The sequence below is a fragment of the Apus apus genome, chromosome 1 (assembly GCF_020740795.1).
Source record: "Apus apus isolate bApuApu2 chromosome 1, bApuApu2.pri.cur, whole genome shotgun sequence".
In the NCBI taxonomy this organism is placed as follows: domain Eukaryota; kingdom Metazoa; phylum Chordata; class Aves; order Apodiformes; family Apodidae; genus Apus; species Apus apus.
In genome coordinates this window covers 60,770,805-60,788,630 of record NC_067282.1, presented here as the reverse complement: position 1 = coordinate 60,788,630, position 17,826 = coordinate 60,770,805, and the positions used below count along the sequence as shown (strand labels likewise).

Here is a 17,826-nt window from a genome sequence, read left to right as displayed (position 1 = left end):
ACTGGGGGGGGTTCAGCCAGCACCTCATGTGTAAAACAGCTGCTAGAGGCTCACCTCACCCTACTCACATTGCACGATGGCAAATTTGTTGCTATTCCATGGCCGACTATCTCCATGGGAGTCCCTGCCAGTGAGGCTGCTGCCACAGTCGCCCTGCAGCCCCTGTCTACATACCTTTACCTTGTCATAATAACAAATATTGCCCTCTGCCTATGCAGTACAGGAAGTCTGGCTCCCTTTGGCATGAAAAATATGTCACCACTTGATGTCAGCAAAGGACTTTGCAGAACACAGCACAAAAATGTAGATCTGTAGATTTACTTTCTTAAATCGAGCTGTTTACATTTTGCAAACCTGTGTCATAGAATCATATCACAGAATGGTTTGGGTTGGAAGGGACCTTAAAGATCATTTAGTTTCACCACCCCTACATGGGCAGAGGCACCTCCCACTAGACCAGGTTGCTCAAAGCCCCATCCAGCCTGGCCTTGAACACTTCCAGGGGTGAGGCAGCCACAACCTCCCTGGGCAACCGTGCCAGTGTCTCATCACCCTCACAGGAAAAAATTCTGCCTGATGTCTAACTTAAATCTACCCTCTTTCAGTTCAAAGCCACTACCCCTTGTCCTGTTGCTGCATGCTCTTGTAAAACTCTCTTCAGGTACTGGAAGGCTGCTACAAGTTCTCCCCAGAGCCTTCTCTTCTCCAGGCTGACTATCTCCAGCTCTCTCGGCCTATCTTCATAGGAGAGTTGCTCCAGCCCTCAGATCATCTTTGTGGCTGTTCTCTGGACTCCCTCCAATAGACCCATGTCCTTCTTATGTTGGGGGCTCCAGAATTGAACACAGTATTCCAGGTGGGGTCTCACAAGAGCAGAGTGGGAGAATCACCGTGTTTCTTCTGATGCAGCCCAGGATAGGGTTGGCTTGCTGGGCTGCAAGCATACATTGCCAGCTCATGTTAACGTCAATTGAAGAACTCTTGTAGGTACAAGGTAATTATTAAATTAGCTTAATAATAACAACACAGATGTCTTCCCATCACAACTTTTTTTACACATTCATTTTTTCTTACTGTGGTTTGTTTTGTTTTGTTTTGTTGGTTTTGTTTGGTTTGGTTTGGGTTGGGTTTTTTTTACAACATATTCCTTGACTGAGCAGCTGTGTCCTTGGGAATGGACCACAGTGTACTCAGTATGTTATGTTACTGACTTTGGTTTTTCTGTATTGATATCAATACAACAGGTTTTACATTTTGATTTTCACCTTACTATGGAAAATTGCTTAAGAAGAGGGTTTTAAAAGGGCAGTCCTTTCCACACATCTTTTTTAATGAAGAGTTACTTATTTCTTTTTCCATTCCTTCAGTTATTGCAGTGAGCAAATAGAGACATGTTTCATTAAGGAGTTCATACCCTATTCCCTGTAGTCCCAGTTGAGGTTTTCCTCCTTCTTAAAGGGTGACTCTTTCCCATGTGAAGCCTGCACGTGGTTTCAGATAAAAAAATCTGCAGTTCCTCAGGATGGAGTAGCTGAGTTAGTAGGCCCTGCTTTAGCAGCTGGTCCCCATGGAATTCCCCCCACAGCAGTGCAGCAAGCCAGGGGAAAGGGAGTGTGCAGACCAGCTACCCAGGCAGTGATGGGGCAGCCATGGGGACACACTGATGCCACCTCCTTCATTCTGTGGCTCCTGACTGGCCATCAGCCCTGCTGCAGGGGGGACAGCTGTCCTGAGTAGCTCTGTCACTGTCACATGCTGTGGGGAAACACACACCTCAGCTAGAAAAAGGGCTCAGCAACTATTTTCCAGAAAATGTCATCCACACACTAAACAAAGAACAGAAGGAGATGGCTGGGCTTGCAGCCACATTCCTTCATGGGGGTGTCCTCCTCATGAGTGGCATGTGGGCACTGCAGTTATGTGTTGTGGACACCGAAAGTTCAAAGTGACCGGACCATGACGCTCCCGTCCCATGGCATGAGGGGACTGTGATGCTCCTGCCCTGTGGCAGGAGGTGCAGGCTCACATGTACAGCTCCAGCCTCCACTTTCCTCTGCCTCACTTCTCTGTAGGCTCTTTGTTTCAACTTTGACGGGGATTTGGGGTGCCTCAGATAAGGGAAAGCCCACTGCTGCTGCTGCTGCAGGGCAGTGAGGTGGGACAGCGACTGGGTCCAAAAGGAGCAAACAGTGTCATCTTGAGCTGTGCACCCTCCCACCCTGGTCCCGTGTGCCTGTTGCCAGACCACAGTTCTAGGAGAGTGGGGGTCAGAAGAAAACAGGATGATGTGTTTCCTCTGACATGCTTAGAGATGTGTAAGTTGGTGGCTAGTGAACCAGCGATGATCAATTGACTGACAGTGAGGTGAAAGAAGATCCCCCCACATCCCCAAGACCCTCTGCTCTGAGCCATATGTGCTGCAGAGTTTCCTGGCAAGTTTCTTGCCTCTGACTCCTCTTCTGCCCCATTTTCCTTGGGTGCAATCCTCAAGATCCCACTGTCTTCCTCTGAGGCACCTCCTTGCACCAGGTTACCCAGAGCCCCTTCTGGCAGGGCAAGGAGGTAGGAGTAGAAGTGGACAACTGATGGACTCGCAGCCCAGCTGAAGCCCACTCCCTGGTGTCACTGGGCAGCAGACAAAGAGCTGCTGAACCCTATGGCCATGTCACTGCTTTTGCTAACTCCCCATCACTATAGCAAGCCACCTCCTTGTCCTCCATGTCATCGTCTTCCATGCAAGTCACTCATCTCCTGCTTCCTGCCCAATCAACTGAAGACAAAACTGCCCCCCACACCTCTTGATGGGTACTCCCTCCCCATCTGGTCTGTCCTTCCCATAGGGAAGAGCCTTGGAGAAGCTACAGGCAAGTCCCAGCAGTCACTGACAACTCCAAAGAGATGGAGCCCAGGTTTTAGTGTGTTTTAACTCAGTAATTCCTCTGTGTCCTGGTTTGGTTCTGACACAGTTTTGGTGGCTCCTGTAAGAAGCTACTAAAAGCTCCCCTGGCTCAGGGGGCCAAGGCCAAGTCGTTAGAGAGAAACAATAGATTCGCCTCCATGATCAATATCTGAAAGAACTGATATAAGACCTGAGAGCAGAGAGAGCAAGTAGAAGAGCTGAGCTGGAGAGGAGAAGAGCAGAGCAGTGCTGGACTGAAGATCCCAAGGTTGGTGAGGAAGAAGGGGAAGGAAGTGCCCAAGCATAACTTCCCTTGCAGCACATGGTGAGATGGCAGGTTGTCCCCCTGTACCCCATGGAGGAGAAGCACGACAGAGCTTTTCCCTGAAGGTGCCAGGAGGGCTGAATGTGGACTTGCAGCCCATGGACTTGGATCTGCAGCCTTGCAGGGCGCTGCATCGAGGGTGACATCCTGAAACAGCCTGTGACTCTGTGGGAAGCCCAGGCTGGAGCAGCTCCGGACCTCGTGGGAAGGACTCATGAGGGAGAGGTTCGTGGAGGACTCTCTGCCATGGGAGGGACCCCATGGGGAAGCAGGGAAGGACTGTAAGGAATCCTTCTTCCTGAGGAGGAAGGAGCAGCAGGAACCACCAGCCTGTGAACTGACTCTAAACCCCATCCCCTGTCCCCCTGTGCCACTGGGGGGAAGGAGGGAGAGAAACCAGGAACAAAGTGATTTGGGCCCGGGAAGAAGGGAGGGGTGGGGTAACATATGCAAGCCCTGCTCTGTGTGTTGTCTGTGTCCTATGTCCTTTTCATTAGTGATAAATTGCATTATTAGTTTTCCCCAAGTTGAGTCTGTTTTGCCAGTGAGTGAACCCTCTGTGTCCCTTGTCTCGACCTACGAGTTTCAAGTTGGCCTTTGTCCTCCCCATCCCACAGTGTGAGTGTGTGTGAGTGTGGGGGACACGACGGACTGAGTCACCATGTGGCTATTCTTTTGTTTTGTTGGGCCTAAAACCATGACACTCTGTCAGAGGGATGATAAATCATGGAGCTTTAGGCTGTTCTTTACATAGAGAATATGGCAGTGGAAACAGCAGAGTCGTGAACAAGGAGGAGCTTTTTCAAATTAAAGAAGAACCACTCCCTTGTAGACAGCTGTTTAAGAAACAACAAAATGGGAGTGCATCCCTCAGCACTGACTGGACACGTCAGTCAAAACCAGGTGTGTGGTCAAGCATAGCCTTGGTCAAGAGCTAGCAACAGGTGACATAAACAAACCCCATTTACCTGCCGATGTGCACTCTGGTCATAGGAAAGCACAATTATCAGCATCCATGCTTATAAGAAGCACAGGTCTTTGTGTGTCCAGAAGCTACAAAAATGACAGCTGAACTTTGCTGGGCCAGCAGAGAGGAAGCACATACTCTGAAAAGGGCTAATTCTTCATATGGTTAAAATGGGTTATAATTAAATTAAACACCTGGATGTTCACCAGCCAGTTCTGTTCACCACCAGGAGAAAGAAAAAACCAACAAACAAATAATTCTTGCCAAATCCAAAGGGCATCACCAGTTTGAAAAGCTGGAGGAACTTGCAGCCATTTGGGAAGAGCATCAGCACTGCTCTTCTGGTTTGGTAACAGATTGCAAGAAATACTGGGGAAGTGGTCAGGGAGGAGATTTGTAACCCTGGGGAGCTCTGATTCTCTCTCATGGATGCTGCACCCATAACAGGATTTGAATCTAGCCACAAGGTTGTCCAAGTCTCCTGACAGCCTGGCAGCAAAACCAAAAACCACCTTGGAACTACTGTGACATCTGCCCCATCCCTGGAAGTTTTCAAGGCCAGGTTGGATGGGGTTTGGAGAAACCCAGTCTACTGGAAGGTATCCCTGCAAATGGCAGAGGGGTTGCACTAGGTGATCTTTAGGGTCCCTTCCAACCCAAACCATTGTATCATTTTGTGACCTCTGTAGATGCAAGCTCTGACATTTTCCATTTCTGTGCACACGTCATTGCTAAAAATGGTACTTGTTGTTAATATGGTCATTCTTAAAATAAATTATTTCTCTATTTTCACCTTTTTGTTTCTTTACCTTTTATCTTAAATATCCTTTTCCCTACCAAATTTGCAACCAATGCAACTGGGTATGGTACAGGCAGAGGATGGCAGAGCACATGCACAGACAATGCTGTATCACTTTAGCTTCTACATAGGGTTTCAGTGATGGATAAGGGAGTTCAGTAAGGTGCTTAATTTTGCTCTGAGATAAAAAATATCCTGGTCCCCTGTAAAAAACACAGAAAAATCACTTTAGAATCTGTGACATTTGAATGAGGATTTTTTCCCCCTCATATTTTCTCTGATAACATCTCCATGTCATCTTAACTTGGATTTCAGGATAAAATAGACAAGGATGGCTCAGAGAGAAACCTAAACATAGAATTTTTAAGGCAAACTTCTGGAACACTGACACAGTCTGAGGTGGGCAATGAGAAGCCAAGAAAGTGTTTGAAGTTTACCTGGAATTCAGATTTTTTAATGCTGTTTCCTGTTCGTTGCTCTTTCTGCCTCGTTCTCTCCCTGGAGGTTGTGGGAGAGAATGTGTCCAGATGTTGTGATCTAAGGTGTTCCCATGACCAGCCAGTCACTTCCTCTGCAGCAGATTCAGCAGGAGGGAAGACTTGGCCTGACCCCAGCTGTGCCAGTGCAAAGCCAGTGCTCGAGAGCTTCCACCCACAGCCCAGACAGATGAGACTGGGTGGTGGAAGTGACTCCTGCCATCGACCTGATTTCCAAGCTGTGGGAGACACAGACTCTGTGGGCTTGTGCAACTGCTACACTGCTGGATTGCTTTTGCCAGTTGACTTCTGCATTTATGACAAGAAAAAAAAATAATCCACCAGTACTGAAAAATGATGGGAAGAAATCTTATGCAAGTTTCAAAGTAAATCTTCCAGGATGACTTGAGTTAAAAATCTGATATCTCTGTGAGGACTCAAATAGCATTTACGCAGAGTACAGATGACATGATGTGTGCCTTGGTATCTATCTCGAGTAAGAATTGCAATGCTCTGTGCAATTAAGTAGCTGAGTTAATTGTCCTTGCAGACAGAATCTGTTCTTATCTGCTACTGAATATCTGAGTAGGTTGATGATCATGTGATTTGTGCCTGGAAGTGCAAACTGGGAGGTGAAGAAGAAGAAGCTCAGATGATTGACTCCCCTGAATATGTGTTGAGCTAAAGATAGTGATTTAAGCCCATTGAAGGTTTCCTTACTGTCTATAACCAGTTAGGAATACACTAGCAGTGCTGCGGAGTTGAGACAAGTGGTAATGCAGGGCTGGAAGGGAAGACAGATGGATGGCAATGAGGGAATGGGTCACCAAGTGTAAGCCCTGTGCAATGGCCTCTTCATAATCCCTGGGACATATCTGATTTACATATACCAGGTTCAGCTCTCCCAATATATAGTTTAGGGCTGAAGTATAACCAGAACTTTCAACAGAGGTCCTATGGGAATTCAAGCAGGGGTAAATCCTTTGGAGCAGTGATGTCAGGGAGCCAGCCATCAGGGGCTGAACTTTTTTCTGTGGCCTGAACACCAAGACCTGTAATAGGCTGTCACTCCAGGATTGAGTTCATTTAGCAGTTCAGAAGTTCAGGAGGTATGTCAGGGAATACTGGTTGGATGGGGCATGGAGCGGGGAGTGAGGATTTTATAAATGGAACAGACTCCAGTGTGATTTTGCTGAGTTTTTCACAGAGGAACAGGATACTGGTCAGTGCAGGACAAATGTAACTGCCCTCTTCACAGAGTGCTTCAATTTTCTGTAGAGACTCAGACACCTTAATATTTAGTTCACAGTTTTTATGTAGGATGGACCTGGCTGAAAAACAAGTCTTTTCTTCCCTCTGGATTGAAATGAGGCAGACAGAGGATGCCAGGTACAGCTGATTAGACAGTTAGGCTTTTCTTAGTCTTGAAAGATTATTTTTCCTTGTAGATTTAAAACTGTTCAGTTGTAAATAATTTAAATAACCCTTTATATAAATTATGACATACAACAATATTGTAATTTGTAGGATATGCAATACATTAATTTTATTTTAGCCAAAGTTACAACATAAACAATGATGGTGAAGAAAGTATCTCAGAAGGAAAGCAAGAAAATATCAGAACACCAGTGATTCTGGCAGTGATAATCAAGCCGTTCCAATTGAGTGAGCTTCACCTAACAACTGATTTGATTCAGTGATATGCCCAGCTATTCAGAGTTATGTGGATACTTGGGTGGTATTCGTGTTTTCTAGCATTTTCTGTGTGCATCATATAAATCTAAAAATTAGGTAGCTTTTCCAGAGGCTTTTAAAATGCTGTCTTACTTTTATATTATACTAGTCTGGTCTGTTTCTGTAAAGCAGGTACTGCCACAGAAAAGTTGACTTAGTTCTACCTTTCAATGCAATGGGACGGGGCTTATCAGCACAGGTGAAGCCTCCAATAGACAAATTTAGGTAATCACAGCCAGAGCAGAATGAGTTCCTAACTATGACATTTGAAGAAATTTCATTGTTGTCCAAAGCCAGCAAGCTCTGTTTGAAGTCCAAGCCCACCTTCTGAAAGCCAGGTGTTAGCTCATGAGAAATAGATGGTGTCAATTAAGTCAATCACGAAGTATCAGAATTTTAGCAAGTGTGTTAATAAGAGCAAAACATTACTTAAGGATCAGATCTCATGGCTAAGACAATTAGGTTGATTAAATGTCATACTCATAAGTTTGCTGCCAAAACCCTTCTTACCCAGCGTAGGAACTTTGATAATTTGGTGTACACGCCATATTTCCCTTGCCTTCCACACCCTTCTCCCCAGCTGATGATACCAGTAACAAAATAAGTCCCCTTGTAGTGGGTTACATGGGGGCCTCCTCCATCTCCTTGGCAGACATCCTTTCCATCTTTATCATAACCAGCACAGAACATGTTTTTGGTGACTGGATTACGAAGGGCCAGCTTGCAAGTGTCGTGGTCCACATAAGGGATTTGAAGCACTTTCATTCTTTTGACTGGCTGTGCACGTTCAAATGTGTTCCCAAAGCCACTGACAATTCCAAATGTTTGGTTCATCAGAATGTTATTAGCAAATTGTTCTTCTGGAAGGCATGCTGGGATAACATCCTCAGAAAATGTGATAGGTTCCTCTAATCTGAGAAGGGCTATGTCGCTGTCAAAAGCTTCTCTACCAAAGTTAGCATGTATAAATATGCTTTTCACTCTGTGCCTTGCTCTACTTGGCTCTTCCTTATCTTTGTCCACTAGTCCTGTGTCAAATTAGTAAAGCAGTTGTCAGTAAGACAGTACCAAGAAGTCTAAACTGCATCTCAATAAAAGAAGGGACCAAAGTTCCTTGCACTTTGTCTAGGCATTGTACTATACAAATAAAATAGACCCGTTCTGTATCCTGATTCTGTAGCATTTTATATCAATTTTGGAGAGGTTTAAAGGGCTACCAAAAAGCCAGGGCAAGTAGAAAATCAGAACTTTGCTATCAGAACAATGCTCTCCATGGAAGTTTTGTTATAAAGTTTCAGGCTTCATTACAAGATGTCCAATGGCACTCTTATGATCTACAACTAAAAGCCTCAACATAGAAGAGAAGGATCTTGCCCGTCTCATTTGTAGAGCAAAATAGTCAAACAGACTTAAACAGGAAATAAGTATTAATTGTCTTTTAAAACTTTAACATCCTGCATACAAAAACTTAAGAATTTTTTATATATTTAGTCTTTATTAATTTTTATTAAATCTCTTTGGAAATTAAATGGACAGCCAGTTGGAGTTTAGGCAAACACCATTTTTGTCTTACTATTGTAGGCTGTGTACTTTTTCATAAATGACAGTAATAAATAATAAATTCGTGGTTTCAACTACAGAACTGTCTCAGATTATTATCTACATGCTGTCAAAACAGTTATTGCTAACATATGAATGAGGCATCTGGAATTCTTCAAGGTTTGGCCAACACAGGAAATTGCACAAAGTTGTCATGTTAGACCAGTTTAACTGCATCAGCTCAGCCTTACTTGCCCAGGTACCTTTCCAGTTTAGACTTGGCTTCTATCACATACAAGCTACACTAGGCTAAGCCAAGCTTAAAGAAACTCTCCATTCAACAAAGTTGAACATATATTTCAATGTTAGTCAAGGGACAAGATGAGGCAGTGAAAGATAACTAAGGGGTAAAAACCACTCTATTGGAGTTCAGTGTCTTGCATATCAAGACTAGAACACAGGACAGTTTCTTACTTGTGTAGTAAAGAGCAAAATGAGAAGCACTTACCAACAAGAACCTGGAAGTCTTTTAATTGGCTAATACAACTAGCTCCAGTAAGTATAAAATACTCATTCAGAATTGTCCCCCCACAAAACCATGCATCATCCTCATCTGATAGAATAGCCTGTGAAGAGAGAGAAGAAAAAGCACAAGAACATACATACAAAGAAATCCTGAACAGCTAGCTGAGATTCAAACATCTCTCTTAAAGTAGATAATTTCAATTGTATTTTCTGTCAAAGGCAACCTTCATTCAGAGGTGGTTGGAGTTACACTGAGGTGTAGCCACCACAGCAGGAAACTTGTCAAGACAGACCTTTTTCCTGACTCAGAGCTGAGCGTGTGCATTGAGTTATTTTACCAACAGTTTTTCATTGCTATTTTTTAAACAAAATCTAGCTAATAATAGAATCATAGAATCATTGAATGTCTCGGACTGGAAGGGACCGCTAAAGGTCATCTAGTCCAACCCCCCTACAATCAGCAGGGACATCTCACACTACAGCAGGTTGCTCAGAGCCCCATAAAGCCTGACCTTGAATATCACCAGGGATGGGGCCCCCACCACCTCTCTAAACAACCTGTTCCAGTGATCCACCACCCTTATATTAAAGAGCTTTTTCCTAATATCCAGCCTAAATCTACCCTTTTCTAGCTTGAAAACATTACCCTTTGTCCTCTCATTACATGCCCTTGTGAACAGGTCTTCCCTAGCCTTCTGGTAGGTTCCTTTCAGGTGTTGGAAGGTCGCTATAAGGTCCCCCTGAGTCTTGTCTTCTCCAGACTGAACAACCCCAACTACCTCAGCCTGTTTTCATAAGAGAGGAGCTCCAGCCCTTGCATCATTTTTGTGGCCCTCCTCTGGACACACTCCAACAGGTCCACATCCTTCTTGAGTTGGGGGCTCCAAAGCTGGACACAGTACTCCAGGTGAAGTCTCAGCAGAGCAGAGGGGCAGAATCTCCTCTCTCAATCTGTTGGTCACGCGGTTGGCCTTCTGGGCTGCAATTGATGTCTTGATCTCCAGATAGAAGACCATTATCCTATGGATGTGACCATCCAGCCAATTCCCTACCCACTGAACAGCCAACCCATCATACCCATATCTCTTCAACTTAGAGAGAAGGATGTTGTGGGGGACCATGTCAAAGGTCCTGCAGAAATCCAGATAGATGATGTCCATAGGTCTTCCCTTGTCCACTGATGCAGTCACTCCATTGTAGAAAGCCACTAGGTTGGTCAAGCAGGATTTGCCCCTAGTTAAGCCATGCTGGCTGTCCTGAAGACCAAAGACCTTGTCTTTGCTTACAATGGGAGGGAATTTGTCTCCCCAGTCTCTGTCCTGTGGGCCATCAACTTGAGAGCTGTGAGGAGAGGGGTTGCCAGTGAAGACTGAGGAAAAAAATTCTGCATCTCAGCCTTGTCCTCATCTGTTGTTAGTAGCTCACCACTGTTGCTCATCAGGGAAGTACACTTTCTTTAACCTTCCTTTTCTGGTTTACATACCTGTAGAAGCCCTCCTTGTTTTTCTTTACATCTCTTGCCAACTTCAGATCCAGATGCATCTTGGCCTTTCTGAGCTGATCCCAACACAACTGGGCAATGTCCCTATACTCTTCCCATGATACCAGTCCACACTTCCACTGCCTGTGTAGTTCCATCTTGCCTTTTAGTTTGACCAGCAGGTCTTGACTCAGCCATGATGTCTTGCCTTCCTTGCCCCATTTCCTACACTTGGGGATCAAGATCTCTTGCACTCTATGGAAAACATCCTGGCAGCTCTGTTCTGCTCCCTTGTCCCTGAAGGCCGTTTCCCATGGGATCCTACTTACTAACTCCTTCAAGAGCTGGAAGCTTGCTTTCCTAAAATTTAGAGTCCTGACTAAGCTTTTCATCTGCCTCATACCCCTTAGGACAGTGAACTGCACTAGTGCATGATCACTGCAGCCCAGGCTGCCTTCAGCTTTGACATCCCCACTGAGTTAACTTACATGTGTGACCATCAGGAGTAAGAGGCTACACTGATAGGCTCCACTTGACCAGGAAGTCTGAGTAGACTCCAACCACAAGACTCCCTTTGTTGTCCCAATCCATAAGCTTTTGATGTGGTCATGGCTATCCTTTAGAGACAACTCTTCACACTCTATTGACTCGTTTACATAGAGGGTTACATCTCCACCCCTTCTTCCTCTGCTGTCCCTTCTGAACAGCTTGTAGCCACTGACAGCCACACTCCAGTCATAGGATTCATCCAACCAAGTTTCTATAACTGCTACTATGCTGTTGTAGCTTTCCTGTAGCATGGTATCTTCCCACTCCTCCTCTGTTCCTGTTGGGTTTTTTTTGTTTCACTTTCCTCATGGTCACAACAGGAACTCAGACTATTCTGATACCTCCATGCTGCAATGCAAGTAATGGGGTGGCTGGCAGGGAAGGGGTCCTGTGCCTCACACTGCTCTACATTCCATATCTGCAACCCTAATCTCTCCTGGCCTCGCCCTCTCAGCATTTGCTTGATGCTGCAATGGAGGCACAGTGTCATTCATGGTAGAACTCCTGTGCTTCTACACAGTACTCAGGAGAGTACAAAATGTTGGCAGCAGGGAAGTCTGTCAAATCGATCTAGGTCCCTTTAGCAAGCAGAGAAGAGTACAATGAAGAGTAAATTACTGCCAGTCCTGGTGAGCAGGGTCAGGTCTTAAAACATCTCAGGACAAGGGCACCTTACCTGCCATGGGGATGCGCTGGGTAAGATACCAGCCTCCACCGTGACCTCTGGATGGCTGCTTGGGGCCTCCGTGGTTTCCTCATTTTCAGGATAAGCATCTGCACTTGCTGTGGTTCCTGTGACTTTCTCTTGGCCAGCTTCCTGATTTCTCTGAAGCTTACCACATGGGAACTTGACTGAGAAGGCAAAACCAAAATGCTAGTACTTTATGTCTGGGTGGTACAGGGACTTTGAGGGACATGTTACACACTGAGAGTAAGGCATTCCTGTCCAAAACCCTAAGCAAACAGCTGTAAAGACTCAGCTGATATTACTAGTCCTCACTTCAGCTCAGAGCTACCTTTCTTGCTGATTTAAACAAGTTTGTAGGATGTGGAGAATCATGGTCTTCCATCTCTGGTGGGCACAGTACCTGTGCTGTCCTGAATTATAGAATCATAGAATGGTTCAAGAAAGGACCTTAAAAGGCCATCTCGTCCAACCCCTCTGCAATGAGCAGGGACATCTTCAACTAGACCAGGTTGTTCAGAGCCCCATCCAACCTGACCCTGAATGTTTCCAGGGATGGGCCATCTGCCACCTCTCTGGGCAACCTCTGCTTCACCATCCTCATTGTAAAACAATTTGTCCTGTATCTAGTCTAAAACCACCCTCTTTTAGTTTAAAGCCATTAGCTCTTATTGCTGTAGGCCCTGCTAAAAATTTGTTCCCATTTTTCTTATAGACCCTCTTTGAGAATTGAAAGGCCACAATAAGATTTCCCTGGAGCCTTCTCTTATCTAGGCTGAACAATCCCAGCTCTCTCAGCCTTTCATCATAGGAGAGGAAAACAACTTTTTTAAGAAATCAATTCTTCAGGAAAATGAGAGAAAACTTGTTTAACTGTTCCAGGAAAACTCCTTGGCAGCAGCCTTTTGCAATCAAATCAGGCATGCAGGTGTCCTCATCAGGGTTAGCACTGCACAATTTTTCAAGATATTAAGAAAAGCTTTGCAAATACAAAATGGAGGGGGACCAGAATGCCTGAAAAGTTAATACCATTTTCCAGTTCTAAAACTTGCTAGTTTTAGGCAAGAGGGCAAATTGGTCCAGCATTTTCGAAGTATTTAAAAGTTAAACAGCGAAGTCCACCTTGATAAGGGAGAAGTATCTTGAGTTCCTACTTGTTTGCATCTGTAGGCATTCCTCACACCCTGGAGGCTTTGAAAATAGACTCCAAGTTTCACCAATGATAATTCTAATCTGTTCCCTTCTAACAAAATCTCCTGACATATGAGAGGCCTGTTTCAGCCTGTGAAAGAAGGGGAAGCTGAGCCTCATTGCAACCACTGGCTTCTTGTATGGCTTCATATCTGCTGGGACAGGTTTTGTAGTCCACTCTGAGAGCATACTGACTTGCACAGAATGTTTCTTTGAGCTATTTTTGCCGATGAACATTGCTCAGAGTTGCACAGTTTGATGTTTCTTAAATTCTGACCTTTAGCTAAGACCTTATTATCTCTGTTGGTAACACCTCAAGCAAGCCAAGTGAAAGGTGTGAGCAGTTAACATTATTGCTGATGCTTCAATGGCACTGCAACACACCAGCACTTCCCAACCCTGGTGAAGATGTGATTAGCTCACTCCCATAGAATGGACTTCAAGTGTGACTTCTTACCTACAGGAATGCAGGTTTTGCTGTCATTGCCCAGGGCATAGCCAGCAGCACAGGAACACACAACTCCTTCATCTCCGACTTTGCAGAACTGCTCACAGTTCCCATTGTTCACCCTGCATGCATTCGGTATGACTGCAAAGGAGACACATTTATAGGCAGATTAAAAATCATGGTGATTTCATAAAAGCACAAACAGCTCAAAAAAAAACTCACTTGCAAGCACTAGTCAAACTCCACACCATTTGGGGAAATTCTGTGCAATTTCTGCCTGTGCTGGTTTGGAGGGTTTTTTGGTAGCAGGGGGAAGGGCCACAGGAGTGGCTCCGGTAAGAAGCTGAAAAGCTCCCCCTGCTCCAAAACCCAGCCAAGGAGCCATTAGAGAGACAATGGATGTGCCTCTGGCATTAACATATGAAAGAACTGATGTAATACCTGGGCACAGCAAGCAGTTGGAGGAAGGAGCTGAGCTGGAGAGGCAGAGGGGTACTGGTGGTTGGTGAGGAAGAAGGGGAAGAAGGTGCCGAAGCAGAAGCTTCCCTGCAACCCATGGAAAGATGGCAGCTGTCCCCCTGCACTCATGGAGGAATGTGGTGGAACATTCCCTGAAGGCACCAGGAGGGGTGAGCTTGGATTTTGCTGCCAGTGGACTTGGATTTGCTGCCAGTGGACTTGGATTGCGTGGCTGTGGAAGACCCCGGCACCAAGGGAGGTGACTATTCCCGAAGCAGCCCATGACTCTGTGGGAAGCCCAGGCTGGAGCAGCTTGCTCTGGATCTTGTGGGAAAGATTCATGAGGAGAGGTTCGTGAAGGACTCTGTCCCATGGGAGGGACCCCATGGGGAAGCAGGGAAGGACTGTAAGGAATCCTTCTTCCTGAGGAGGAAGGAGCAGCAGGAACCACCAGCCTGTGAACTGACTCTAAACCCCATCCCCTGTCCCCCTGTGCCACTGGGGGGAAGGAGGGAGAGAAACTGGGAACAAAGGGATTTGGGCCCGGGAAGAAGGGAGGGGTGGGGTAACATATGCAAGCCCTGCTCTTTGTGTTGTCTGTGTCCTGTGTGCATTTCGTTAGTGATAAATTGCATTATTATTTTTCCCCAAGTTGAGTCTGTTTTGCCCGGGACCTTAATCGGTGAAGAACCCTCCTTGTTCTTTGTCTCAACCTGTGAGTGCCTATTTGGCCTTTGTCCTCCCCATCCCACTGTGCATGTGTGTGGGTGGAAGTTGAGTGAGAGACCACGTGGCTATTTCTTTGTAACGCCTTAGTAATAACAACAGTTGTAACTCATTACTTTAAAAATGGTAAGATGTGATCATCGGGTAGACCACTTTTATTTTACATCTCATGCTGTATTTCCCACCCATAGCTGGCAGCTATTTGAGGGCAAAGGAAGTCATAATCCATACTCACCAGAATGGCTATTGTACTATGGCAAAGATGAACACAGGTGTTGGTAAGAGGCCAAAACGAGCAACAAATAAAGTATCAGTAATAAATGAAGTATTGGACTCTTGATAAATCCTTGCAATATTCCTTTTCCATCTGTATATGGCTCATACTGGTCACCTTAGCTCAGTCCCTGGCACCAGAAGATGGTAGGCAGTATGGGAGAGCTCTTCCCAGCACTAACAGTGTGAGAGCAAGGAGAGGTAAACCAGCCCTAAAAGATGCTGTCTAACCTGTTCCTGCAGACTCATAATGAGACTCCACAGCTCACCCACTCAGCCTAATGGGCTCCTTAACGACCCTTATAACAGCTTAAAAGTGTTTCCTAATGTCTAACCTCAATGTCCATCAGGGTCATGTGATCCCACTGTTTCTTGCCCTAGCTCTTTATCTTTGTGAAAATGGAGAATTCTTGCTTCTCTTTTGTATTTTACAGATTTCCTTAGTTGTGTATCGTGGGTCTCAGGGTAAAGTTTTGCTCTTGTGTTTACTGAATTGCCTCCTATTTAGATTGGATCACTGTTCCATTTTCACAAGATTGTCCCGAACTCTCATCTTGACTTATGGTAGTCTTTTTAGTCTGGAATGAGCTAAAAATTCAGTGAATAAACGCTCCTGCATCTTGTGAGCATGTCACTGTGGAAAATACCTAGCATCAGAGGTCCAGAGGCTCACCTGTGTGAAGCCCTGCACTCCATATCACATCATGTTTATCTTAGTATATTTATTCCTTTGCATTTCTGGTCTTATTCCAGGATGTTTCCAGTTCTCCTCTACAGATCTATTTTTCTGTACTTTCTTCTAGAGGTTAGGTCATGAAGGAGCTCATTATTTTAATTAGTCCTCCTGTCCTTTCTTGATCTTGGAATAGCTTGCACATGTGCCTCAAACACTTTGGGTTTTTGTGGGGTTTTTAGAAGTAGCCAGATCTTTCTCTTTTAAAAGATACATTTTTTTTTTCTTGTTCTTCTCCTTCACTTCCTCCATGAGCTTTGTCATTTTACAGTCATTTTTACTGAAGTCATCTTTAGTCTTTGTATTGTCAGCTACTTCTAGTCTGCTGATTAAAATCAAAGGTAGACAAGTGCATTCAGAAGTGCTTTCTATGTGTTTGTTTGAGAAAATTTTCCTTGAAATATCCTGAAAATTCTCAGGGCACCACGTGTCCCACCAAGTACCTTTCCCTCCTCATCTCTGGGATGTTAAAATCTCCCTCTAACTCCCAGCTCTTGTAGTGTGGGTGACTCAGGTGTTTATTCAGTTTTGTCCAACCAGTCCTCTGTAATCACCACAGGACTTTTATAGCAAAATTAAACAACAAAGCATGCACCACATCTGCAGTATGATTCACACGCTTACTCTGTAGAGAAGCATCTCAGGCTCCAACCTCAAAGACAGGTGGGGCACTTCCTCAAGTGGAGATGTGATGTTTTTGCTGAGACTTAGACAAGCACAGTGGATGACAGTGTGGGGTTCTGGATCCCCTCTGCGTTGTTAAACCTTGTGGAGTTCATTTTGTCACCCAATAGCTTATGAATGGATGGTAAGGGTTTATTTAATGATCACATCTCTTGAGGACATGAAGAACAGCCCATGGTTTGTGCTGTCAGTTTGAAAGCCCTGCATACTGACACTAACCCTGTATTTTAAACTGACACAACTGATTCAGTTCAAAATGGTATTCCTCTAGTGACTAAGCCCTGGATATTCTTGCACTGCACCAGACAAGTGGTAGAAGGTGGGTGAGAAAGCAAAAAAACCTCCAGGCTTTCATTTATGTCACCTGGTCCACAAAGCATAAATAATGGCAAATAATTACTTGTGTGGTTTTTGACAAAGCAGCAGAAAGCCAAGTTAAAGCAGAGGCTGTACCTGTCTGCACCATCTGAAGGAAAAGGAGGACAACAGGAAGAAGCCACACTGTCCCACGATGACCTGCCATTGCCATCGTCCAAGCTCGCTGTGCGTCTGCCCCGATTTCTCAGCAGGGCTCTGGTGTAGCTGCTATATGAGAAATCCTGCAGTGCAAAGGTCACTAGCTTATGGGAAAACAAAACCTCTAAAAGCTTTGGCTTTGTGTCAGCAGAGGACAGTGTTAAAACAGAAAAAGTCCATTGTGCTGCAGCAGTGCCACCATCATGGCTTGCAGGAGCCTAGTGTGAGCAAAAACCCTCTCTCCTGCATGGGCAGCATGGAGCTGGGTTTGCCACTGAGGCTGTGACATCTGTGTTATTTCAGACACCAAAGGAAGAGGGAAGTGCATACACCTGGGCAGGTTCTGCTTCAGCCAAATAACATGTAGTTGCATGGTTAAACTTGGTTATGCTACTGAAATCCAGAAGCCAGCCTGCCACTTGGTGGTCTCCTTTGTAGGACCATGGCATATGGCTATTCCCTTCCTTCCTGGCCACTGTGGGTGGCTATATGTATTTAGGAAATATGGACAAAGCCTCCCTAAAAGAGCTTTGCTAGCCAGGCAGCAAGGAGCTAGAGTAAGTGATCTGGCTGTTGCCATGCCCCGGGTAAGGCAGAGCAACAAGAACCAGAGCTTTATGCCTGCTGCAGACTGGACAGAAGCATGGAAGTGGCTCAGAAGTAAGAAGTAGCTAAGGGCACCAAATTTCCAGAGCTCAGACAGTTTACTACAGAGATGTTGCCTTCTGGCTCTGGCAGTGCCTTAGGAAGCAAGTGAAGCACACAGCTGATCAGGACAAGAAAAACCAAGGGGCAAAATTCGGCCTATGAGGTGCTGC

General features: G+C 45.2%; 1 protein-coding gene across 1 annotated transcript; it reads right to left on the bottom strand.

Moving 5' to 3' along the window:
• Window positions 1-6,986: 6,986 nt before the first annotated feature.
• Window positions 6,987-17,040, bottom strand: LOC127383998 (coagulation factor X-like). Its single transcript, XM_051617838.1, has 5 exons — window positions 16,946-17,040; window positions 13,627-13,758; window positions 11,970-12,145; window positions 9,248-9,365; window positions 6,987-8,228 (listed from the first exon to the last, which is right to left on the bottom strand). The coding sequence occupies exons 1-5, from the start codon at window positions 17,019-17,021 to the stop codon at window positions 7,681-7,683; spliced, it is 1,050 nt and encodes a 349-aa protein (XP_051473798.1). The 5' UTR covers window positions 17,022-17,040; the 3' UTR covers window positions 6,987-7,680.
• Window positions 17,041-17,826: the final 786 nt, after the last annotated feature.